At 44.7% G+C, this 27,359-nt stretch overlaps 1 protein-coding gene across 2 annotated transcripts in view; it reads left to right on the top strand.

The window, feature by feature from the left end:
* The window catches only part of MINAR1 (membrane integral NOTCH2 associated receptor 1), a 181,261-nt gene that overhangs the window by 137,994 nt on the left and 15,908 nt on the right, over positions 1-27,359 (top strand). For both annotated transcript variants that reach the window (XM_063925466.1, XM_063925467.1), the window contains exon 2: positions 15,271-17,427. In XM_063925466.1, the coding sequence (XP_063781536.1) occupies positions 15,292-17,427 (2,136 nt within the window). In that variant the 5' untranslated portion in view covers positions 15,271-15,291. The remainder of the gene's footprint in view (positions 1-15,270; positions 17,428-27,359) is intronic.

Genomic DNA, 27,359 nt, shown 5'->3' with positions numbered 1-27,359 from the left:
TAGCAAGCATAAACATAAGCATAACCAAACATAAAAAATAAACATCATAACAGTTGTTAAAATAACATACAAATGATATAACCAAGTGTATTAATTAACACAAATACAGGAGAGCGTACCATCTCAGTTTCCAAAAAAGCCAGAAAGGTTCATTAATGTGACCGGGTAGGGGAGTCCCCAGACTGACGAGTCGGCTGTAAGTGAGCCCGGGCCTCAGTCGGATTATCAAAAATAAACGTTTGCCCATTTTCTGTGATTTTTAATTTAGCCGGGTACAACAATGCAAAGCGCTTGTTATGATCAACCAAGAATTTACAGAGCGGGGAGAACTCTTTACGTTTCTGGGCCACCGCGACGGAGAAGTCCTGGAAAATGAGAATACGGCGATCCTCAATAACCAAGTCACGGTTCCGTTTAAAAGCAGCCAAGATCTTCTCCTTGTCGCGGTAGTCCAAGAACTTAGCAATCACTGGGCGGGGTCTCCTATCAGGACCCTCACTAATAACCTATGAGCTCGCTCAATACGTGGAACGTCCATGTCGCTATGGAGGTTGAGCGCCTCGACCAGTTGTATACTTATAAAATCTATCAGGGCCAACCCCCTAACCTGATCAGGGATACCTACAAAGCGAAGATTATTTCGCCTGTGACGATTTTCTAAGTCGTCTACTTTGTCGACAAGCGCTTGATAGGAGGCCATAGTGGATGCGTTGGACGACTGTTTGGCATGTAGGTCGTCTTCAACGTCACTAACCCGTTGTTCCAGTGTACCCAGCCTATTAGAATGATCAGACAATGAAGTCAAGGCTGAATCTAGAGATGTTTGTAATTTGTCTAACCGTTTGTCAATATTGGGCATGAGCTGGTCAAATTTAACCTCAAATTTGGGGAGGAAACTCTGAAGTTTTTCATCTATCATAGGCATGAGCAATTCAAATTTCTCCTCAATTTTTCGGCATCAATACATCGAGTAACGCCGATGCCACGTCTGGAGACGGTGTAGGAGGTCTCTCCCTCTCCCCAGTGGAATGTACGGGGGAGGAACCACCTTGTGGTGAAGGTGGGGAGGGGCCAGGCTTCGCTGGTGTTTTTTGGGGTTAACCATAGTACGAGTGGTTCTGGGCGGGAGTGAGGACAGTGACTTGTTAAGAAACTTGTCCATACACCAGGCCAGAAGGTAAATAATCCAAGCGTCAGAGTATCAAGGGGTAAGGTAGTTCCAGCCCGGGAGTGATATAACAAGTAGATAAGAGGTCGCTCTCCAAGGAGTCTACAAATTTACATCCTAGAGGTCAAACAGTAAATACTAGAATGAGAATTACCCGAGGCATAATGCCACAGAATGCGTACAAGGACAATGGTATAATAATTTGAGTAATAACTGAAATCCAAATCTTGAGACCCAAAAAGCAGTTGCAATTAGGTCATACACCCCTAATTCCAGAACCCCACACAATTAAGAGTAAAATAAATAGGTGAGTCAAAGTAAGATAAGGCTGCAGTATAACAATAAGAAAAATTATACTATCCAACCACAAGGTGGCACTGTTGCTGTATATAGTAAAATTTCTGGACTCCTGAATAAGAAGAGAGAGGAACTGGTAGTTGAAAAGTAATAATGGTTATGACAGAATTCAGAGTATGCGAGTAAAGGAAGTCCAGTAGAAAACCAGGGTAAATAAACACAAAAAGTCACCGCAATAAAGGCAAGTGACCTCTTCGCCTTGGGGAAGTGCCGGGGGAGTTGGATAAATAAGCAAGGTCCGGTTAAAGTCAGTTTACACTTTTCTCAACGGCAGCCACCTAGCAGTCCCCTGCAATCGCAAGAACAACTGCTCAGGGAGAGGTCTTGCAGCTAGATGTAGAACCGCAATCTCACCCGTCCAGGTAGTAATTGTAGGTGAGAGCACAAAAATTCCCCAGTGCCAGGAAAGTATGGGTGTAGGTATGAGCAGGGGAAGAGTGAAAATCAAAGCAGAGGGGAAGATGGAGTGGGCTAGGAAGGATGGTGCTGGGGAGTTGGAAAACACAATAGGGGGGAACGGAACAAAGATGAAGGGGGAGAAGAGACCAGGGTCTGTTAGTAAAGGAGAAAGAAAGGAAGTGGGGTAGACACACAATATTAGCACCTGGGGGAGAAGGAGCACGCCATCCAGTGTAGGCAAGCAGGATCCCCGTCAGTGTCGCCAATGAGGCCGTAGAAGCCACAGGTTGGAGATGGTTCCAGGGACCTCGCACGGTCAGTCTAATGTGCAATCCCGGCAGGGGCAAGCTCACCGCGGTAGAAGGAGCGCGGCTAGCGGCTGTGCAGCAGCAGGACCCCAGACTGCACCAGAATGGATCCGGACACCAGCGTAGAGGCTCCCTTCCCCTCACGGGTCATCCGCGTCGAGTCTCCCGTCTCACAAGTGCCGAGAGATGCAGGATCCAGGCACGTCACTGAGAGCGGCAGCAGTGCCCCGCTGCCGCCTGTAGACAGTTGCGGGAACGGGATCAGTGAGCGGCGGTCAGCCGGACGCCGTGGATAGCGCGCTCCCAGTCCCAGCAGGGGTCACAGGCAAGAGCGGATGTGCGCCCGCGTCTCCACGCTTCCCGCTCCGATGAGGGTTCCCCACGGCAGCACAGAGACCAGGTCCGGTACGGAGTCAGGGGTCGGGTGCCGGTATATTAGTAGTGGGAGCAGGATCAGTGAGCGGCAGTCAGCCGGACGTCATGGATAGCGCGCTCCCAGTCCCAGCAGGGGTCACAGGCAAGAGCGGATGTGTGCCCGCGTCTCCACGCGTCCCACTCCGATGAGGGTTCCCCGCGGCAGCACAGAGACCAGGTCCGGTACGGAGTCAGGTGCCGGTATATTAGTAGCGGCGGGCCGCGGTTAGTGTCCACAGGTTACAGCGGGAGTTACAGGTGGAGGCCAGTTCGCGCCATCAGCACGCTGGGGGTCATGCCGGCCATCAGATCCGATGGCTTGACTCCGGGGTAATATACAGGTCTCCCGCACAATATTGGCATCAGGGAAAGCTCAGCTGCCAGATGGTACAAGTTTCCCTTCAGTGGGTCCCGCAAAAGGGAAGGATTGTGAGGGATTCATCATGGAGCTTGGAGGAGCCACATTAAAAAGCGGCCATGCTAGCTGGCCCCGCCCCCGGAAGTCCATTGGAGTCTTTTTGATAAAGAATTGACAGATATTTTGGAGTCAGAAGCAGACTCCAGGAAGGTAAAGGTAAAGTTTCCTTCCACATACAATTTCAAACCTAAAGTTACGGCTTTTCGGCCCTTTTGGTCTCAAGGAAAAGCTAAAGGAAAAAAGTGATGGCAGGCAGTCCCAATACAACAAGTCTGGTAAGACTAAAAAGCATTGGGCTACCAGAGGACCGGTTGGTAAAACAGATAATATGTCCTCAGCCTGATGGTGTGGGCCTCCACCTGGGGGATTCCAGGGCCAGAGTGGGGGGCCAACTTCTTCAGTTTGCACAGATCTGCCAGCAGTCTACAACAGATGCCTGGGTGCAGGAAGCGGTATCTCTAGGTTATGATTTTGCCTTCAAGAAGCACCCTCCTCGAAGATTTTTTTTGTATCAGCCCATATCGGGGTAGAGACGAAGGCTAGGGCTTTGCAAGAGGCAGTTCAGAAATTGCTTCAGTCAGGAGTAGTCATTCCAGTTCCTCATGCACAACGAGGACAGAGTTTTCACTCCAACCTGTTTCTAGTTCAGAAACCAAATGGTAATTTCGGCCCATTCTCAATCTCAAAGTGCAGAACAAGTACATTTGAGTACCTCAGATTCATATGGAGATTTTACGTTCCATCATTGGCCATGGAGCCAGGGGATTATATGGTATCCCTGGATATACAGGATGCTTACCTACATGATCTTATAGCACTGTCCCATCAGTGTTATCTTAGGTTCGCTATCCTCCAGCAGCATTTCCAGTTCCAGGCCCTACCTTTTGGGTTAGCCACAGCCCCCAGAGTATTTACCAAGATTATAGTAGTAATGGCAGCTTATCTCCGCCAGCAGGGAATAAGAATTTTTCCATACCTCGACGATCTTTTAATCATGGCACAGTCGCAGGAATTGCTCATATGTTATCTGCAACAGACAATAACATGTCCGCAAAGGCACTGGTGGCTCATAAATTGGGCAAAATCATCTCTGGTTCTGTCACAGCGGATGACTCACTTGGGGACTGTACTGGATTCAAGTCTTCAGAGAGTAATTTTACCTCTGAACAAGATATCCAAGGTTCAGTTAAGGATTCAGGACTTGCTACACAGTCAAAAGGTATCCATTCACGCAGAAATGTGTGTGATGGGATTGATGGTGTCAACATTCGACATGGTGGAGTATGCACAGCATAGGCCTCTGCAGCATCTGATTCTTGCCAAATGGAATGGGTTGCATCAGACGATAACAACGCAGACTATGATTCTTACGATAGAAGTAAGAAGGTCATTAGCCTGGTGACATCCCATCTGGACACAGGGAGACCCTTCTGGATATCAGATTGGGAAATTCTGATGACAGATGCCAGTCTCCAGGGCTGGGGAGCAGTGTCAGGAAGGTTGTGTTTCCAGGGAAAATGGACCAAGGAAGAAGACTGCCTGCCAATAAATATATTGGAACCTCGGGCCATATACATGGCACTGATTCAAGCAAAGGACATTCTTCTGTGAATACCAGTTCAGATCCACTCGGACAATGCGACAGCAGTAGCGTACCTCAACCATCAGGGAGGAACTCACAGCCAAAAAGCGATGAAGGAGGTAAGTCACATACTAAAGTGGGCAGAACTTCATCATCCAGCCTTGTCCGCACTATTCATTCCGGGAGTCCTAAACTGGGAAGTGGATTTTCTCAGTTGACACACCATTCAGGCAAGCGAATGGGCTCTACACCCGGTGGTCTCCCAGACTCTAGTAGACAAGTGAGGGTTGCCAGAGACAGATCTCATAGTGTCTCGTCAGAACAACAAAGTTCTTGCATACGGGTCAAGAACAAAGGATCCCAGAGCGATCTTTGTGGATGGCCTGTCGGTGAGATGGGACTTTCATCTGGCAAGGTGGCTTCGGATGACAATTTCAGAAGCATATTCTCAAGATGATCTTTCTGTTCTGGCTAATGTCTCTGCTCACTCGACTCGTAAGGTAGGTCCATCATTGGCAGCACAACGTGGTGCTTCAGCAGAACAGATATGTAAGGCAGCTACATGGTCTTCCATTAACACATTCTCTAGACATTATGCCATGGATACCTTTGCCTCTCATGACGCTTAATTCGGGCAAAGGATTCTCCTGTCCAATCAGGAGCATCCCCACCACTAAATTGCTTTTGGGAAATCCCAATGTTATCCTGAGGATAACCTGTGGACCCTGCCAGAGAAATATACATTATGGTAAGAACTTACCGTTGATAACGGTATTTCTCCTAAGTCCACAGGTTCCAGAGGGATCCCACCCTGATGCACCTGATTTGAGGATCCTTTTACTCACTAACCTCTTCCTTCTTGTACGGAAGGGTGTGTATGTGTGTTCTTCTCGCCTGTTTCGGGCTATCTATGATGCTTGAGCTTTGGGAATACAACTGATTTGCCTGAGCCAGGAGCCGGGGATATATGGACGGCCCCGATGCATGCTGGGAGGCCGAAAAGCTTTGACCGATTGGTGCAAATCTGCTGTCACTTCATCATATCCCAATGTTATCCTGTGGACTTAGGAAAAATACCGTTATCAATGGTAAGTTCTTACCATAATGTATATTTTCACCAACTCCTGAGCAGGTGAAAAATTGTAGAAAATACCTATTTTAAAGTAAAAAAATTTGGGATTTGGTTCAGAACCCTTGGGACACCCCCTAACGACTAATTAGGCACTTAGAAGGTTTTCATTATTCTAAATTGGCCAATAACTACATGTTATTTTTGGGGTGAAAAATGCTAAATTATGGAAAATGGAGTACAAAGTGTGGGACAGGTATATTGGGGTGCTTTATGATTGGTACAAGTGCTTTTAGGCTTGCAGGTGGAAGATTTTTTTTTAAAGTGGCTTAAAATGACCCAAATAAATACACATACCCATTTTTATGTACCCCAATCTAAGTAGAGAATTTATTTTGCACAAAAGCACTTACTGTCTATCATTATTTCACTCTTTTTTTATTTTAGAAAAATGCATATAACATCCATGTGACACAATCTAAGTACTCCAGATACTTTTATTCTGACCACTAATACACTTCTATACAGTTATCCTATTTTATTTTGGCTTTTTTCTGGGCTATAGTCAGATTTCCCCATATTCACCTACACTTTTCACTGGTTTTGCTGGCAAAAATTATAATGTGAATCCTGTTTACGCACAGTTGCAATTGCTTTGGTCAAAACAGGTAAGCAGAAACTGGCGAAAAGTCACATTTTTGCGTGATATGCGTAAAAAAATGTACTTGCGGTAAATTACTGCATTTTTGCAGAAAATGGAATTCCCTTCACATGTTCTTTTGTACCCTGTTAATAATTACAAATGGATGTAAAAATGGTTCTGATAATAAACAAAAATGTATTTATAATAAAATAGAAAGGCATATGGCAAGATCTATATAAATCATGAATTCTAAAACTTTTTTTTTTTACATACTAGTTCCAGAAGTTTTTTTTTTTTTTTAATTCTCTCTTTCTCTGTTGAAGTTAATTAAGTTTCCAATTTAGTAGCTTTGATTACATTTAACACCTCTTTCCAGCTGGAGCGATAACAAGAGATATAAATAGTAGACAGTAGAATCACACTTATAATTTATACATAAGGCGCGTACACACGGAGAGATCCGTGCTTAAAATCTAAGCAATCTGACTAGATTGCTTAGAGATTAAGGACGTATCTCTCCGTGTGTATGCCTAACAGCGATAGCAGGCGCAATCTAGCAGGTCCCTCATTTCACCCACTGGGGGGAAATGTGCGCCCCCCCCCCCCACGCCCCTCCTCGCTCAGCACACATCTCTCCCCATGTGTACTGCCCTTAATAATACTTGAGACATGTTAAAGTAATAAAAAACTTTATTCAAATAAATATTACACAATATTAAAAAACATTACACTGCAGGAAGAACACATCTCTGCCAGGTGTTACGAATCAGACTATTTTATTTCTTATTTGTCCATTCTGCTTTTTGCTATAGCTACAGAACTGGAGATATGTGATAGCTGTTTGTGGGGGAAGTGACTTTAGTGCTCAACAGTTTTCATGTTCTGCAGAACACTCCTAAAGATAGGCTAAAAGCTACTCACAGCAATTTCTAGAGGGATACAGAAGTCAATTGCTGGTATACAATTTCTTCTTAACTACTGTGTATCTGGACTGATGTACGCCGTCTCCACATCCTTTTAGAATTCAATGTGTTCTAACAAAATGTACTGATAGAACAAGTGGTCTATGACCGTTCTAGGAAAGGGCATTTTCTATCCAATTCAGCTCACTATTTATTATTATTATCTTTTATTTGTTACTCGCTACAAGATACACACAGCACTACACAAGAGGTAACAAAAAGTAAGTGCTGGAAATGCTCTTAGACAACTTTATATATACTGTATGTCTATATATATATATATATATATATATATACATATAGGGGCAAAAAAGTATTTGGACAGCCACCGATTGTGCAAGTTGACCCACTTGAAAAGATGAGAGGTGTGTAATTTCCATCATAGGTACACTTCAACTGTGAGAGACAGAATCTGAATAAGAAAAAACTAGGATATCACATTGTATGATTTTTAAACAATTTATTTGTATATTCTTGCGGAAAATAAATATTTGGACACAAAAAGTTTAAGGGTGTGTACACGTGGTGAGATCCTTGCTATGCCCGATTTTTACTTGCGATTTCCCTTGAACTCCCTGGAGCCCAGATAGCACAGATTTTGACTAACTTTTCTTGAGATATGGACTATGTGTGCTTACGATTTTGGCTTATGTGAGATTTTGGCTTATGTGAGATGTCATTGACATGTGAGATGAACTAGAGTAGATAGTACACCGATCTAGCAAGGATTGACTTGCCTGCACAGTCTATCTTTTCTTGCAATGCCGACCTGGCGGGACCGCGCATCGGGATCGAATCAGGATCGCAAGGTGACTTTCACCGTGCGATCTGCACTAACTTTTCTTGCGATTTTGACTATATAGTCAAAATCAAAAGAAAATATCTCACCGTGTGTACACACCCTAACTCAATACTTTGTAATATAACCTCGGTTGGCAATTACAGAGGTCAAATGTTTCCTGTAGTTCTTGACCAGGTTTGCACACACTGTAGCACAAGGGCGTCTTAAGAGAGGAGGGGGCCCGTGTGCACACTCCGGGTGGGCCCCCTCCTCTCCACAGCGCCGTAGGCTCCGGCAATATGCCGGAGTCTACTTCGCATGCGCAGGTCTCCCGAAACATGGCGCCCGCCATGTCTTGGAGACAAAAATTGAACTGCGCATGCGTGGCGGCCATTTTTGATCTGTTCTTTGGCCGCGACGGCTGCCACTGCAGCACCCGGCGGTGGACTTTAGACAGGTGAGTATGAAATATGGGTGCAATATGTGCGGTGTGGGACCCCCTGGAGCCAGAGGCCCGTGTGCACCGCACACATTGCACCCATGATAGAAACGCCAGTGCTGTAGCAGGTATTTTGGCCCACTCTTCCATGCAGATCTTCTCTAGATCTGTCATGTTTTGGGGTTAAAGGATGCAAGATATAGTAAACCTACTAAATCAGGCGCTAGCACAATGTATACTTTAAGTTTTCTAAAATGCACCTCTTAGAATATTTAGTTAAAAACAGCAGCTCCTATATGGCAACTGGATGCCTTACACAGAGAAATACCCAACTAAGTTTCCAAGGAAACATTAAGAAGCGCTAATAATATATGTATACAAGGTATGTTTTAATATTGCTTAGAACCATAAAACAAAGTATCAAAATTCAACCAAATAAATAAATGATAACAAGATTGTATAATAACAACAATAACAATGTATAATCAATATAACTTGCTTATTATTTGTGTGCAATACTGCAGTCCATTATTAAAGAAGACGTGCTGGGATTATCCGCTGATTAATATAGCTCAAGTGCACTGAAGAAACTTCCCCTGGTTTAGGGGGAATTGAAAAATGCTTAGTTCAAGCCCCTGAATTACGGGGCACTGATCTCCCAATACTGGAGGTCTCCGCTGATTCCCGTCAATAGCGTATTGCAGCTTCTACTGTATGCGGTTGGAAGGCTCTTATCTCGATGTATCCGGAAGAGAAGCCGCAAATTCCCATAGGCAAGTCTGCAGACAGGGCTTTTCAAGCACAGCGGTGGGCACTTTTGATGTGATGTCCAGCCGGGGAGGATTAATTGAGCAAATGCAGGGTTGAGAGTGGTAAGTAGAGGTCTCCTTTCAGGGGCTAGCAGTTGCCACGGTCCTCAACGCGTTTCTCTGCCCAACGTTATCGGCAGTTTCATCAGGAGGTATAGATACCAGACAGACAGGTAGAGAAGTATTTAAATCAGTTCCAGCCAATCAGCTCTAGGGTGTTATTAAACACAATACCAATAAACAAGAATTAGCGCTTGGAAACTGGATAAGAATAAACTAACAATTTAATCAGGATTAAAAATTCATGTATACTGTTGCAACAGATATTTGAAACAATAATAAGTGCAATTAAAATTTAGGGCATAGTATAGCACTGCATGAAGTTTAAAAAGTCCCATATACTTAATATGGATTCAATACTGTTGGCCGGTACTCAAAAGAACCAATTCTTCCCCAAAATAGGTGCCACAGTCCAGGAACAATTGTAAGCGAATTATATTATTACCAACTGCAGTTAGAGTCGACCTGATTAGCTTGGTTCAAGATGCCACTTGGTCCAATTGATCGCTCAGGTCCCAAATTTTTGCAGATGTTCAAATCGCTGATGGCAGAGTTCCTATATCCGACTTCTAGGCGTTTGTAGGGGTATAAAGAATGAGAGTCCAGCCAATCCACCGACGCGTTTCGCTGTTTAGCACAGCTTTCTCAAGGTGAAATATGGGAGCAATATGTGCGGTGTGGGACCCCCTGGAGCCAGAGGCCCATGTGCACCGCACACATTGCACCCATGATAGAAACGCCAGTGCTGTAGCAGGTATTTTGGCCCACTCTTCCATGCAGATCTTCTCTAGATCTGTCATGTTTTGGGGCTGTCGCCGGAAAACACGGACTTTCAACTTCCTCCACAGATTTTCTATTGTGTTGAGATCTGGAGACTGGCTAGGCCACTCCAGGACCTTGAAATGCTTCTTACGGAGCCACTCCTTAGTTGCCAGGGCAGTGTGTTTGGGGTCATTGTCATGCTGGAAGACCCAGCCACGTTCCATCTTCAATGCTCTTACTGAGGGAAGGAGGTTTTTGCCCAAAATCTCACGATACATGGCCCCATCCATCCTCTCCTTAATACGGATGAGTCGTCCTGTCCCCTTTGCAGAAAAGCAGCCCCAAAGCATGATGTTTCCATCCCCATGCTTCACAGTGGGTATGGTGTTCTTGAGATGCTATTCATCATTCTTCTCCCTCCAAACATGGCAAGTGGAGTTTATACCAAAAAGTTCGATTTTGCTCTCATCTGACCACATTACATTCTCCCAATCCTCCTCTGGATCATCCAGATGGTCACTGGCAAACTTTAGACGGGCCTGGACATGTACTGGCTTAAGCAGGGGGACCTTTTGGGCGCTGCAGGATTTCAATCCATGACGACGTAGTGTGTTACTAATGGTAACCTTTGTGACTGTTGTCTAAGCTCTCTTGAGGTCATTGACCAGGTCCCCCCGTGTAGTTCTGGGCTGATTCCTCACCGTTCTCAAGATCATTGATACCCCACGAGGTGAGATCTTGCATGAAGCCCCAGGTCGAGGGAGACTGTCAGTGGTCTTGTATTTCTTCCATTTTTTATTAACTGCGCCAACAGTTGATCTCTTCTCACCAAGCCTATTGTCGAGTAGCTCATCCCAGCCTTGTGCAGCTATACAATTTTGTCCCTGGTGTCCTTAGACAGCTCTCTGGTCTTGGCCATGGTGGAGAGGTAGCAGTCTGACTGTTTGAGGGTGTGGACATGTATCTTTTATACAGATAACCAGTTCAAACAGGTGTCATTAATACAGGTAACGAGTGGAGGATAGAAGAGCTTCTTAAAGAAGAAGTAACAGGTCTGTGAGAGCCAGAAATCTTGCTGCTTGGTAGGTGTCCAAATATTTATTTTCCACAAAAATATACAAGTAAATTGTTTAAAAATCATACAATGTGATTTCCTGTGGAGGTTTTTTTAGATTCTGTCTCTCACAGTTAAAGTGTACCTATGATGGAAATTACAGACCTCTCTCATCTTTTTAAGTGGGTAAACTTGCACAATCGGTGGCTGTCTAAATACTTTTTTTGCCCCACTGTGTGTGTGTGTGTGTGTGTGTGTGTGTGTGTGTGTGTGTGTATGTATGTATGTATATATATATATATATATATAAAAAAAATACCAGTCACATGCAGTAATTACAGTACTCACAGGTTTATGGGCCTTGTTGTATATCACATTTTTCTAATGGCAAGGTACTGGATTCCAGTGCTGTGATAAAGGTGATGTATATACTTCCCTTGGCCAGTGCATGAAGGTACTACCAGGGGCATAGCCAGTACTTTGTGGGCCCCATAGCAACAGTTTGAAGGGGCCCCCAACCCAGTGCTTCTAGAGAGACACTTCTTGGCAGCAGTTGTTAATTTTATGCCCTATAATAGTGCCCTAGTTTATTTTCTGAACCACAGTAGAGCCTTATTTAATGTTCTGCCCCATAGTAGTGCCCTAGTTTATTTTATGAATCGCTGTAGTGCGTTAGTTCACTATGTCTATATATATCAGGAGCGGTTCTAGGCACGAACATGCAGGGCGGGCACCCGGGCCGCTGTGGCCACAGTCACCCCGCAGGCGCCCGCTGCCTACCCGCAACCCGCCACTGTCATAACAGACCTCTAGTGTCTGTGTGGCGCTACTATGGGAGAGACGTCATGACGTCTCTCCCATAGAGAAGAGTGGCGCAGCAGCGGTCGGGAATCAGGAGCGGGACTGGTAAGTATTGTGGGGTTTTTTCTTTGTGTGTTTGTAAGCGGCGCTACTGGGGGCACAGCTACAGGGGGCAAATCTACCGGGGGCACAGCTACTTGGGGCAAATCTACTAGGGACACAACTACATGGGGCACAACTGTGGCCACGCCCCTTCCCTATGAAGCCATACCCCTATTTTTGGGTGCACCCCTGTTTTACCTGAGGGGGGGGGAGTGCGCCAAAGGAAACTTTCGCCCTGGGCACCACAAGGTCTAGAACCGGCCCTCATACAGTATATATACGGGCACTCTCCCTCCTTCAGTGTATAGCCACGGTGCACATTGCAGACCGTTCATCCATTCAAGCATATGTATGGCACTCAGCTGATTTTTCTATAAGAATTCATCAAACCACGGCTGTAATTAGCCGTGGTTTGGTGAATTCTTATAGAAAACTCAGCTGAGTGCCATACATATGCTTGAATATAAATATATATATATATATATATATATATATATATATATAGAGAGAGAGAAAGAAAGACCTAGAGGTCAATTTCCTGATCTCTTTAGAATCCAATGCTCTGATGTACTCAACCGGGTATTTCTCCTTGTTAGTTTAAAACCCTACGCGTTTCGTCCTAGAATATGAAGCACCTTCACTAGCCCAATTAGATTTATGATATTCCCAAATTTGTAGTGATTTTTTTTATAGTGGGAATAAACGTAGTTCCTTTCTAGAGACACTGATCAAACACTTCTCAAGGGATCAGGAGGCACAAAAAGCTCAATGATCCTATCACCTCAGTGTCTGCACTGATCCTTTGAGAAGTGTTTGATCAGTGGGGGTAATTCCAAGTTGATCGCAGCAGGATTTTTGTTAGCAGTTGGGCAAAACCATGTGCACTGCAGGGGAGGCAGATTTAACATGTGCAGAGAGAGTTAGATTTGGGTGGGGTGTGTTCAATCTGCAATCTAATTTGCAGTGTAAAAATAAAGCAGCCAGTATTTACCCTGCACAGAAACAAAATAACCCACCCAAATCTAACTCTTTCTGCACATGTTATATCTGCCTTCCCTGCAGTGCACATGGTTTTGCCCAACTGCTAACAAAAATCCTGCTGCGATCAACTTCGAATTACCCCAAGTGTCTCTAGAAAGGAACTACGTTTATTCCCACTATAAAAAAAAATCACTACAAATTTGGGAATATCATAAATCTAATTGGGCTAGTGAAGATTCATATTCTACACCAGTGAAGGTGTTACATCTATTGCACCACTACTGGCAACATTATTCCTTGCCTTTTTGAAAATTCGGTTAGCAGGTGGTAATTACCATTATCCACCGTAATATATATATTTAGATTTATCTATACCCCCTGAGGAAGTCTGAAAGGACGAAACGCGTATGGTTTTAAACTAACAAGGATAAATACCTGGTTGAGTACATCAGAGCATTGGATTCTAAAGATATCAGGAAATTGATTCCGGATTGGAATTCCCAATCGAGTCCAATAGAAATACGGAAAAGAACTGAACTCACCAAACTATATGGACTTGTTTTATGGACAATTGGCTGTGATATTTTAGCGCCCCCTGGGTCATTCTTTTTCTACATTGTTTTCGTTCCCGCTAACAGGGGTTCTACTGTGAGGTGCTGCTCTTGTGAAGCGCGTGGGAAGGGTAAAATCTTTTTTGTATTATATATATATATATATATATATATATACACACACACACACACACACACACACACACACACAAAGTTGCTCAGCCTAAAGCCAAAAGACACATATTTCTTCCTGTTTCCATTGACCTTAATGTTGGGCAGGAAAGGCATGATGAGATTATCTGCAGGTAAAAGCTATATGTTTAGCAAACTAAACCTGCAATAAAATTATTTGAGGAGTTTAATCAAATGCCGCAAATTACTGCACTAATATTTCAGCTATATTACTGCTACTTGTAAGACAGCTGTAATATTTGTATAAGTTTGTAGTCAACATTATTAAAAAAAATTTTTAGTTTTTTTCTATGACTAGTCAACAAGCTTTGCAGAGGAGACGGTCCATGCCTTGGCATTTATACCTCTTCCACTAAAGTCCTGGGTCTGACCCAGGATTTGGTTCCAAACCAGGTCAGACCCAAGACAACACCTTTCACACTGCGGCGCCAGCTCGTATTATTCCTGGGTTGGCGCAATTGGCACTGCGCACGTGTGCTGCACTGGTGCTTGGAGCTGACATCTCCTTGCGCTGGGAAAGCGTCTCAGCCCTTGCTGTGAATGAATACCGGGTCAGACTACCCAGGTTACCCGTTTCCCTGCTAGGTACCCAGGAAGGATTCCCAGGTGACTGGACCCAGGTGGAGCCATTTCCACTGACAAAAATCTTTGGTTGCTGTACATTCATGTGCAATAACCTGGGATTTTCAAGTCAATGAAAAAGGGGTATAAAGTGACAGCCATACTCCTGGTTTCTCAGACTCCTAATCCTTCATCCTACTAGATGGTCAAGAAAACAAGAAACTATGACTACCTCAGTAATGATTTTCTGTAGATCAGTGGTTTACAACTCCAGCCTTCAAATACCACCATCTGGACAGGTTTTGTGGATTTCTTTAATCATGCACAGTTGATTTAATTTATTTTGATGGGTCAGTAATTAACCAACCTGCTTCCATAGACAAAAAAACTGAAAACATGACTAAATGGTAAAAATCTAATTGTCAATTAAAAAATGTTGTTAGAATGTCTTTACTGTTGTCTGTAAATATTCACCTCTGATGTTAATGATTGTGTGGCAGAGGATATTTAAGGGCATCATCACTGAGAAGTATAGAGTGACATAAGGTCTGAGGGACAAGTACATGGCACCTTGCTTTTTGCTGTTATTTCAAGTCTCAGAAATTTCCAAGTAAATGTTCACAAATGTGTCGCCTGTCTTTTCTCAGCTCAGGAAATCAGTCACCTGCAAACAATACACTAACATTTGCACAATTGTATATGTTAAGTTATAGATAAGACAACTTTTCAGCAAAATCTTATAGGGATGCTTTTTTTTTATTATTATGTATAGCCAAACATACAATTTCCAGAATACTGAATTCTTTAAATTCTGATGAAAAATAGTAATATAATGTTATCTATTTTACCCTGTGCAGGAGTTTGGACATTTTATCATCATGAGTGAAGCTCAGGACTCTTCCTTTCTTCTTGTGAAGATCCTGGAAGATTTAGACTCAAAACAAAATTCTGTTTCTTACCAAGACCTCTGTAAATCTCTATGTTCTCGATATGATCTACCTGAACTAGCAAAATTGCGTAGTCTCCTATATTACACAGCCTGCCAAGACCCAAGCTTTCCAGCCAGCCTCTTCCGAGACAAGATGAGGAACGCTGCTGAGAACCAACAGTCCAAAAAAATAATAGCTGCTGCCGATATAGTCACTATATTTAACCTGATACAGATGAATGATGGAGCTGCAAAAGAAAAACTTCCCCTTCAGCAACAGTCTCAGCAGAAAGAAGGCCTGGAGTCAGATACTGAAGTCTACAGCAGCACAGACATAACCCCTCATAAGGATGCACAGAAGAGGGAAACCAACCGGAGCTATTCTATCACAAGGTCCTCCAGCTGCCACAAGGATGAATGTGAAGGGCGTCACACGTATCTCCCAGAACCAAATTTCCTCCTGGGAGTTAAGCAGGATGGTAATGACCGAGCAGGTTCCCTGGACAGACTGCAAGCTTTGGACTCCTATCCTATGGTCACACCACAATCCTGTGAAATGCAAAGCACCTATTTCCCTAGTCAGCCATTATCAGAGACAGAATCACTGCCACCTACACCCAGCGAAGAACCTTTTAGACTTTCTGCTTCTACTGGGCAGAGAGGGAATGTTTTTAAGGATGATTTTCACAACTTGGTTAGAATGTCTCCCAATGTCATAACAAAAAAGAACGAGGGGAAGATAAGCCCCAAGACGGTTTTCTTCAATCACAGTTTTGAGATGCCTTACAGCTCTCACTATCTAAATACAGCTTACTCATCTTCTGAGGACTTCCGAAGGGCAAAGCATGAAAGCTTAGATGATCTCCAGGCTTCCACGTACTTTGGTCCAACCACTGGGTCTATACTGCAGGACCAAAAAAGGTTTCCAAACAAGCCAAAACATCTTATAGGAAAGCCAGTGAAAAGCTGGAGCCTAAACACTGAAGAGGTGCCAGATTTTGAACGCTCATTTTTTAACAGAAAGGAAGATACTCTGTGCTACCCCAGCACTGGTTTGGTGCAGACCGCAAACTTTGTCTCAGTACCAGAGCGACATCATTCTTATTTACCTGATCTAGCACTAAAAACGAATGGAAAGAAATTTTGTGAGCCTCAAGATGTGGAAAAACAAGAGGCCCTGAGGAGATTTAGGGACAAGAGCACAAAACCACCTTCCTGTCAGTTCAGCACAGAGAAGACAGAAAGTGTTGGCACCCAGACAGAACAAACTGATGCAAAAAAGGGAAAGGAATCAAATATATCCTCCAACTGTGGCCGTTTCATAGAAGGTAGGCCTCGTAACCAGTCTGAAGCGGACTCTGAAATCATTAGTGATGACATAAGTGACATATTCAGATTCTTAGATGACATGAGCCTTTGTGGATCATCTGGCATTCCTCAGTCTTCCTGTTACAACAGCAGTGGTTCCTTATCTCATATTCCACGTGCAGACAATGAAAGTTCTCCAGAACATGTAGCAAACAGATCAAACAAACCAACCAAGGGCCCACGGGCTGAGACTATGGAGGAAGAAGAATTAAAAAGTAGTGTGCGAAAACTAGTCAGAAGAATCGGGGAGATCGAAAAGAAACTAGAGTCCCTCTCCGGAGTGCGTGATGAGGTATCTCAGGTGTTAGCCAAGCTGAATAAATTGGATGAGAGGATACAGCCCCCAGAGAAAGGGAAGTTGGAGATTGAAGCTCAGTCTCACAGTGATGCCAATTCCAGCACAAGAGCATCACCCAGCTCATTCCAAGATAAAAATTCATCACACAATGGGAGCAGTGACAAAAAGTCAGATTGCTGTTGTTCTGATGCCAACAACGCCACCGCAGAAAGTCTGCGAGTCAAAGCCATGAAAAAAAATCTCTTCTCACAAAGGTCTGTCCGCTCGCTAACAGAAGACATTACTACAAATGAGTCTAAGCCTGGAAACTCCCAGCATGAATGTCGACCTTGGGGATTTCCCAAACAGTCTAGCATATCTGAAGAAGAAAAGAAAGACAAAGAAGGTTTGAATCGAGATTGGCATCGTAAATCCAAAGAGGTAAAAAATAAAATAAAAAAAAATTCCAATAGAACAAAAATCACAACATTAAAAAGCACATTTTGAAAGCACACTGGGGGAAATTTACTAAACAGTGGCATCCGATTTACTGAATATCTTCTCACTGTGATATTTCCTTAAAAACACCCAAGTGCCAAAGTAAAGTGTTCTTTTATTGCTGCCTCCAGCAGTTTTCAAATAGTGTTCTCTTTGAAAAAGGTAACTTTGTTTATCGAAACCACTCAGGAAGAGATGAGAGTAATGCCAAATGGACCCCCCAGACTGACAGGGAACAGAACCCGAGTCTGTGCAAGGACCTTTGGACTCTGAGGGGGGAATCCAATTATTGGTGGAGTTTGCTACATAGGGAATAACTGGGTTTCATGGCCAGAGCTATTCAATAAAACTGCCTTTTCCCTGCATGGAATCTATAGGTCTCCCTATGCTTTAAACCCCAGAGGGTGCTTTTTATCGTAGCCTTTGCCGTGCAGCTCTTGAAGCTGCGAGTAAAAGTCCACCTCTGTGGCTTAATGCACAGGGTAATCCCCTCTTACTGAATCGCCTTTAGCCCCGCAATTTTATTAGATTATCCTCTGAATGGGGGACTTTAGATGTGATGGTTTCTCTGTTTATCTGGTAGGGACCCTAGAAAGGTCAAAATAAACAAGTTGTTACAGTTTTAATTATTTGTAAGGGTAATCATTAAATGTAACATTTTAAGTACTGAAGGTACATCACTATTTGGAGTTTTTATTCTTTTTTTATGGTATCTACATGGAGTCAAATTACCATCAGAAGGATAATTGAAATGGAGAAGTTTAAATGTTCTTAGAAATGCCTTCTAATTACATGGAGCTAGCAAGAGCAACTGAGCACACTAATTGAATACTGGTGGAAGCAGCATTTAAATAACACTTATATTGGACACTGTGGTGTTTTTATTCAATATTACAGTATTTTTGTGGAAGAGAGGAATAATCCAAAATTCTCGGGCGCTTGGATATGGGGTGCTCTGTCAAGCAGCAACCATGAAAAACGGGAAGTCACTCCCACAAGAGATATACAAAAGAAGCAATTTAGGCTGCGCTAGATTGTTTATCTGAAATAACAATAATATCTGATAATTCAATATTTAATTAAAAAGGAGTATATTTAATATAGGAATATAAACCATCAATGGTAGTTCCAAATAATAACATTTAAAAAGTACACATAATAAAATCAATAAAACCAGGGTTACCCATAGGCTAGGAGTTTGGATGGTATTGAATTAGGAAAGTCCGTTCCAAATTTGTTCCCCTGATAGTTAATATGTCCAGCAACTACAGATTTTAGGAGGTGTATATATCCAAATTTATGGCTTTTACCGCTAGAGGATGTGTTGCTCCAAGATGGTAAGTGATGAGCTCCTCATGCAGTGCGGTAGACAAAGTTCGACAGTTCAGCCAAATAGCAGACACCTTCCAGTATGGATCTTTGTGCTGGAATGTGGTAGGGGATGGTCCGGACGTATCAAGCAAAGTTCCTGGCGTGGGTCCCTGTAGCCTGACGCGTTTCGCTGCACTAGGATGGCAGCTTTTTCAAAGGTGTTCATAGATAAGACATGTGGGGTTTATATACCCATTTCAATATGGTGGCTAATTAGCACCTGGAACTATTATGGCAACATTTATCAGATAATAGACAAATAATAAAACACATTTATAAGGAAGACAGACCTACTTCTCTCATAGTGGGAAAACACAGGTTAGGTTGTAGTTTTTATCACATTTTATAAGATTTGAAAATGACATCTGTTTATAATCACTGAAGGAGACCAGGAAGTAATCTCTGTACTTATTTGTCTATTATCTGATAAATGTTGCCATAATAGTTCCAGGTGCTAATTAGCCACCATATTGAAATGGGTATATAAACCCCACATGTCTTATCTATGAACACCTTTGAAAAAGCTGCCATCCTAGTGCAGCGAAACGCGTCAGGCTACAGGGACCCACGCCAGGAACTTTGCTTGATACGTCCGGACCATCCCCTACCACATTCCAGCACAAAGATCCATACTGGAAGGTGTCTGCTATTTGGCTGAACTGTCGAACTTTGTCTACCGCACTGCATGAGGAGCTCATCACTTACCATCTTGGAGCAACACATCCTCTAGCGGTAAAAGCCATAAATTTGGATATATACACCTCCTAAAATCTGTAGTTGCTGGACATATTAACTATCAGGGGAACAAATTTGGAACGGACTTTCCTAATTCAATACCATCCAAACTCCTGGCCTATGGGTAACCCTGGTTTTATTGATTCTATTATGTGTACTTTTTAAATGTTATTATTTGGAACTACCATTGATGGTTTATATTCCTATATTAAATATACTCCTTTTTAATTAAATATTGAATTATCAGATATTATTGTTATTTCAGATAAACAATCTAGCGCAGCCTAAATTGCTTCTTTTGTATTACAGTATTTTTGTCTGTTTTTTGGTTTTCAAGATTATGGATCAAGAAACAATATAGTGAGATTGGGCAGCGCAGCACTAAAAAATGCAATTAGTACTATATTTTTATTTATTTTGGGAATAAATGCAATTTCATTGTCTCCGGATCTGTTGAGGACCAGGGACATAAGTTCATACCAGGGCCAGCAACCTCCACTGACACTGTCCCCCAATGCGACAAAAAACTTTGTCCCCAAATGGAAACAAAAACACACTGTTCCCAATGAAGAAAAAAAAGCACATTGGGGTAAATTTACTAAGATGGGAGTTCTATTTAAGATGGGAAGTTGCCCATAGCAACCAATCAGATTACAGGTATTATCTTCTAGAAGGGTCCAGATAAATGAGAAGTAGAATCTGATTGGTTGCTATGGGCAACATCCCATCTTAAATAGATCTCCCATCTTAGTAAATTTACCCCATTGTTCTCCAATGGAAAAAAAAACACATTGTACCTAACATTTCAAAAAATAAAACACACACACACACAAAAAAAACAAACCACATTGTCCCCCAATGGAAAAACACACACACACACACACACACACACACACACACACACACACACACACACACACACACACACGGTCAAAAAATACTTACCTCACATCAGTTCACCGAAGAGGAGAGAGGAGCTCTCTGTCCCTTGATTCACACAGTCAGTCGCATGAGGCATCTGCAGTGAAGCAGTGCCTGCAGCATCAGAGTTTTGAGCGGGTAGGACATCAGGCGATGGCGTGGCCTATGATGTCACGCAGTCGCGGCTCGGGCTGCAATACATCTGTTAATGAAGAGAACTGGTGGTGCAGCTGGCATTGCAGTTGCTGCCAGCACTTTCAGTCTTGTAGGATAGCGGCTACTAGTGCCCACCGCAATGTCCTTCCATTCGGCCCTGCTCTACAGTATCCTCCTGTCATCTGGCACCCAGAGGCAAATCCAGGAGTTTCTCCACTGCTGAAGGCAATACCACATAAAGGAGATGTACTAAGCAGTGAAAAGAGTGGATAAGTGAGCCAGTGGAGAAGTTGCTCATGGCAACCAATCAGCATTAAAGTAACATTTATAATTTGCATACTAGAAAAATGTTACAGAGCAGCTGACACTGAGAAGGTATTATGAGGAGGGTGCAGGCAGGGAGACTGAGGGAATTACGAGGAGTGTGCGGGTAGGGACACTGAGAGGGAATTACGGGGAGGGTGCGGGCAGGGTTACTCAGATGGAATTACAGGAGTGTATGGGCAGGGTCACTGAGGGAGCAGTTACAGGGATGGTGCGTGCAGGGACACTGAGGGGGAATTACGGTTAGGGTGCGGGTAGGGACACTGAGAGGGAATTACAGGGAGGGTGCGGGCAGGGTTACTCAGATGGAATTACAGGAGTGTATGGGCAGGGTCACTGAGGGGGCAGTTACAGGGATGGTGCGGGCAGGGACACTGAGGGGGAATTGCAAGGAGGGTGCGGGTAGGAGCCGCGCATTGTTCATCGCTGGAGCCTCCACACTCAAAGATATGAACGGTATCTCATTCATTAATGAACAAGATCGTTCATATCTTTGACTTTTATCGCCCAGTGTGTAGGGCCTATAACTCTCTCTGCAAATGTTATATCTGCCACACCTGCAGTGCACATGGGTGGTCATTCCGAGTTGATCGCTCGCTGCTAATATTAGCAGAATTGCTAATAGGCTAAAATCCGGCAGTTCTGCGCATGGGCCTCAGGGCGCACGCGCTAAGCAAATTTACACAAAACTATGCTATTTTACTCACAGACGAACAAAGCTTTTCAATCGCTCTGCTGATTGATAGGAAGTGGGTGTTTCTGTGCGGAAACTGGATGTTTTCAGGGAGTGTGCTAAAAAACGCAGGCGTGCCAGGTAAAAACGCAGGAGTGGCTGGAGAAACGGAGGAGTGGCTGGTCGGACGCTGGGCGTGTTTGTGACATCAAACCAGGAACTAAACGGACTGAGGTGATCGCAATCTAGGAGTAGGTCTGGAGCTACTCAGAAACTGCAAGGAAATTGCTTTCGTTAGCAATTCTGCTAATAATAGCAGAATTGCTAATCTTTCGTTAGCAATTCTGCTAAGCTAAGATACACTCCCAGAGGGCGGCAGCTTTGTGTTTGCATTTCTGCTAAAAGTAGCTAGCGAGCGAACAACTCGGAATGAGGGCCATGGTTTTGTCCAACTGCTAACAAATTTGCTGCTGCAATCAACTCTGCATTACCCCTCATACGCTTGTCTAGGAGGATGGGCCTAAAAGAATTTTGCAGTAATAGCAGAGTTTAACATACGCTTGTTCATAGAGCGAATATTGCAATTCTATCACTACTTCTGCTTCACGCATACAGGCAATGCTAATATGTACGTATTTCAGTCGCATCTCCATGGGGTGTGGATCATCAAATCAACAGTATCTAGGTCGACAATGTTTTGGTCGACCACTATAGGTCGACAGGGAAGGAAGGTCGACAGGGTTTCTAGGTCGACATGTGCTAGGTCGACAGGTCAAAAGGTCTACATCAGTTTAAAAATAATAATCTTTTTTTGAACTTTTTCATACTTAACAATCCACGTGGACTATGATTGGAACGGTAATCTGTGCCGAGCAAAGCGGTAGCGGAGCAAGGCACTTTGCCCGAAGCATGGCGAGCGAAGACGGTGCACTAATTGGGGTTCCCGGTCAATCTACGACGAAAACGACACAAAACCCCCCAACAACCTCATGTCGACCTTTTGACCAGTCGACCTAGCACATGTCGACCTAGAAACCCTGTCGACCTTCCAGCCCTGTCGACCTAGTGACTGTCGACCTACAGTGGTCGACCTAAACATTGTCGACCTAGATACTGTCGATTTGATGATCCACACCCCATGAAGATGCGACTGAAATACGTACATATTAGCATTGCCTGTATGCGTGAAGCAGAAGTAGTGATAGAATTGCAATATTCGTTCTATGAACAAGCGTATGTTAAACTCTGCTATTACTGCTAAATTCTTTTAGGCCCATCCTCCTAGACAAGCGTATGAGGGGTAATTCAGAGTTGATTGCAGCAGCAAATTTGTTAGCAGTTGGGCAAAACCATGGCCCTCATTCAGAGTTGATCGCTCGCTAGCTGCATTTAGCAGCAGTGCACACGCTAGGCCGCCGCCCTCTGGGAGTGTATCTTAGCTTAGCAGAAGTGCGTACGAAAGGTTAGCAGTTCTGCTATTAAAAAATGTCATGCAGTTTCAGAGTGGCTCAAGACTTACTCCTAGCTTGCGATGACTGCAGTTTGTTTAGTTCCTGGTTTGACGTCACAAACACGCCCTGCGTTCGGCCAGCCACTCCCCCGTTTCTCCAGCCACTCCTGCGTTTTTACCTGGCACGCCTGCGTTTTTTAGCACACTCCCTGAAAACGCTGAGTTGCCGCCCAGAAACACCCACTTCCTGTCAATCACACAACGAACACTCGAGCTAGTGTAAAACTAGAGTTTTGTGTGAAAGTACTTAGCGCATGCGCGCTGCGTACCATGCGCATAAATGCCGTTTTTTTCACCTGATCGCTGCGCTGCGAAAAACTGCAGCGAGCGATTAACTCGGAATGAGGGCCCATGTGCACTGCAGGTGTGGCAGATATAACATTTGCAGAGAGTGTTATAGGCCCTACACACTGGGCGATAAAAGTCAAAGATATGAACAATCTTGTTCATTAATGAATGAGATACCGTTCATATCTTTGAGTGTGGAGGCTCCAGCTATGAACGATGCGCGGCCCCATGCTCGTTCATCGCTGGTGCCCCGTCGGCTGTGCATGCAGGCCAATATGGACGATCTCGTCCATATTTGCCTGCACGTCTATGGAGCCGTGTGACAGGGGGAGTGAAGGAACTTCACTCCCTCCATCACTGCCCCCCCGCCGCAGGGTCGCCCGTCGGCCGTATCCGCCGTCGGGCAGCTCGGCGGCGGATCGTTAAATGTGTACGGCTCTTTAGATTTGGGTGGGTTATTTTGTTTTTGTGCAGGGTAAATACTGGCTGCTTTATTTTTACACTGCAACACCCCACGCAAATCTAACTCTCTCTGCACATGTTACATCTGCCCCTCCTGCAGTGCACATAGGTGGTCATTCAGAGTTGTTCGCTCGTTGCCGATTTTCGCTATGCTGCGATTTGTTGCTAAATGCGCATGGTACGCAGAGTGCATGCGCTAAGTTATTTTACACAAAACTTAGTAGATTTGCTGGTGTTCGTGCGGCGCTTTTCAGTCGCACTGCTGATCGGAGAATGATTGACAGGAAAGGGGTGTTTCTGGGTGGTAACTGAGCGTTTTCCGGGAGTGTGCTAAAAAACGCAGGCATGTCAGGGAAAAACGCGGAAGTGTCTGGAGAAACGGGGGAGTGGCTGGCTGAACGCAGGGTGTGTTTGTGACGTCAAACCAGGAACTAAACGGACCAAGCTCATCGCAATCTAGAAGTAGGTCCGGAGCTACTCAGAAACTGAAAGAAAATATTTAGTAGCAGTTCTGCTAATCTTTCGTTCGCTATTCTGCTGAGCTAAGATACACTCCCATAGGACGGTGGCCTAGCGTTTGCAATTGCAAACGCTAACAACCCCAAAACACAAACTCTAAATTGTAAGCAGGGGAGGATTGGGAATTCAAAGAAACATTGGAAAGTTATGTGAAAGTGGTCATGTGGTAGGTGCAGCCAAATCATCAGTGGACATAGGGGCTAATTCAGACCTGATCGATGCTGTGCGTGTTCGCACAGCAGCGATCAGGCCTGAACTGCGCATGTGCCGGCACCGCAGTGCTCCGGCGCATGGCAGACAGCTGTCTTAGCCCTGGGATCGCCTCTGCCTGATTGACAGGCAGAGGCGGTCGCTGGGAAGGAGGGGGCGGGACGGTGGCGCGGTTCGGGCAACGCAGGCGTGCCTGGACTGTTGGAGGTATGGGCCGCGGCGGCTGCGTGATGTCACACGCACCCGCTGTGACTTGGGCTGCGATGAGTAGCTCCCTGCCAGTGCGCAGAAGCTGCGCTGGCTGGGAGCTACTCTTCCAGTACAAAAGCATCGCCGCTGTGTGATGCTTTTGTACTTGTGCAGGATGGGGAAGGGAGGGGGGAACTGACATGCGGGGAGGACTATCCCTGTGCTGGCCGTCTCCCCGCTTGTCAGGGAAGCCGATCAATTTAGCATATCTACGATCAGGTCTGAATCACCCCCATAGTTAAAGCAACAGTGTGGGGGCTATGTAGTATGTGGGAGTAGCCCATTCTCTAAAAAATTCCCTTTTCTCTTACGTCCTAGAGGATGCTGGGACTCCGTAAGGACCATGGGGTATAGACGGGCTCCGCAGGAGATAGGGCACCTAAAAAGAACTTTGACTATGGGTGTGCACTGGCTCCTCCCTCTATGCCCCTCCTCCAGACCTCAGTTAGATTCTGTGCCCAGAGGAGAAAGGGTACAATGCAGAGAGCTCTCCAGAGTTTTCTGTTTTGAAGAATTTGTTAGGTTTTTTATTTTCAGGGAGTCCTGTTGGCAACAGGCTCCCTGCATCGTGGGACTGAAGAGAGAGAAGCAGAGCTGTCTTGTCAAATTGGGCACTGTTTCTAAGGCTACTGGACACCATTAGCTCCAGAGGGAGTCGGAACACAGGTCTTACCTGGGGTTCGTCCCGGAGCCGCGCCGCCATCCTCCTCACAGATGCCGAAGATATAAGCCAGGTGAGTATGAGAAGGCAAAGAAGACATCAGGCGGCAGAAGACATCAGATCTTCATGAGGTAAGCGCGCAGCGGTATGCTGCGCGCCATTGCTCCCAGTACACACACACAAGCAGGCACTGAAGGGTGCAGGGCGCAGGGGGGGGGGGGGCGCCCTGGGCAGCAAGTTTCTTCATTTTTTGGCAATATAAAGCAGGATTAGGCTGTGGGACAGTAAATCCTAAAATCCCCCGACATTTTTTATATAGAATTACTGGGACCGAAGCCCGCCGTCGGGTGGGCGGGGCTTGATCCTCAGCACTAACCAGCGCCATTTTCTCCACAGAAACTGCATGAGGATACGCTGGCTCCCTGATCTCTCCCCTGCTGAACTTCACAGGCTGGAAAAAAGAGGAGGGGGGCACCTTGGCGACGCAGTGAGTGGGAATTAAGGTTATATATATAAAAAGCGCTATCTGGTCATATATATTCCAGTGTTTTTAAGCGCTGGGTGTGTGCTGGCATACTCTCTCTCTGTCTCTCCTAAGGGCCTGGTTGGGGTTTTGTCCCCTTATAGGTTAATCCCTGTGTGTGTGGGGTGTCGGTACGTGTGTGTCGACATGTCTGAGGCGGAAGGCTTCTCCAAGGAGGAGGTGGAGCAAATGAGTGGTGTGTCCCCGTCGGTTGTGCCGACTCAGGATTGGATGGACATGTGGCATATGTTGAATGCAAGTGTGGCATCTTTACATAAAAGGCTTGATAAGGCTGAATTAGGGGGGACATCAGGGGGTCAATCCTCGGATTGGACCGACTCACAGGGCCCGTCAGGGTCTCAAAAGCGTCCCTTAACACAAGACACTACTACCAACACGGATTCTGATTCCAGTGTCGACTATGACGAAGTAAAATTGCACCCTAGGGTGACTAAAACCATTCAGTGTATGATTGTGGCAATAAGGGATGTGTTGCATATTGAGGATGAACCCTCGGTCCCCGACACAAGGGTACACATGTTTAAGGGAAAGAAACAGATTATTAATTTTCCCACATCTCATGAATTAAATGATTTCTTTGGAAAAGCTTGGGAGACTCCGGAAAAGAGACCGCAGATCCCCAAAAGAATTTATATGGCATACCCCTTCCCTAAACAGGACAGGGAGATTTGGGAATCACCCCCCACTGTGGACAAGGCCCTGACGCGCTTGTCCAAGAAAGTGGCGCTACCGTCTCCTGACACAGCGGCCCTTAAGGACCCTGCAGATCGCAGGCAAGAAACTACCTTAAAGTGTATTTATTCTCATACGGGTGCTGTGCTAAGACCGACAATTGCGTCGGCATGGGTGTGTAGCGCAATTGCAGCTTGGACAGATGAGCTGACAGATCACTTTGATAATATGGATAAGGATACTATATTCTTAACTCTAGCCCATATAAAAGATGCAGTCTTATTTATGAGGGATACTCAAAGGGACATTGGATTGCTAGCTTCTAGGGCCAATGCCATGTCTATCTCGGCGAGAAGATCCTTATAGACTCGCCAATGGACGGGTGATGCGGATTCCAAAAAACATATGGAAGTACTACCCTATAAGGGAGATGTATTGTTTGGGGATGGCAAGTGTAAAAGCTGCTACTACTACTACTACAAGTGTTTCACGTTTTAACGGATCCAGATATGGACTTCTAAAAATCTGCCTTGGAAAACCTGCCTTGGAACTTTCTCTGTGGGACATTGATTTTACAGCA

Source organism: Pseudophryne corroboree, chromosome 6 (assembly GCF_028390025.1).
Source record: "Pseudophryne corroboree isolate aPseCor3 chromosome 6, aPseCor3.hap2, whole genome shotgun sequence".
Lineage (NCBI taxonomy): Eukaryota > Metazoa > Chordata > Amphibia > Anura > Myobatrachidae > Pseudophryne > Pseudophryne corroboree.
The sequence above is the reverse complement of the archived record's forward strand: the minus strand, read 5'-3'. Positions and strand labels throughout refer to the sequence as shown.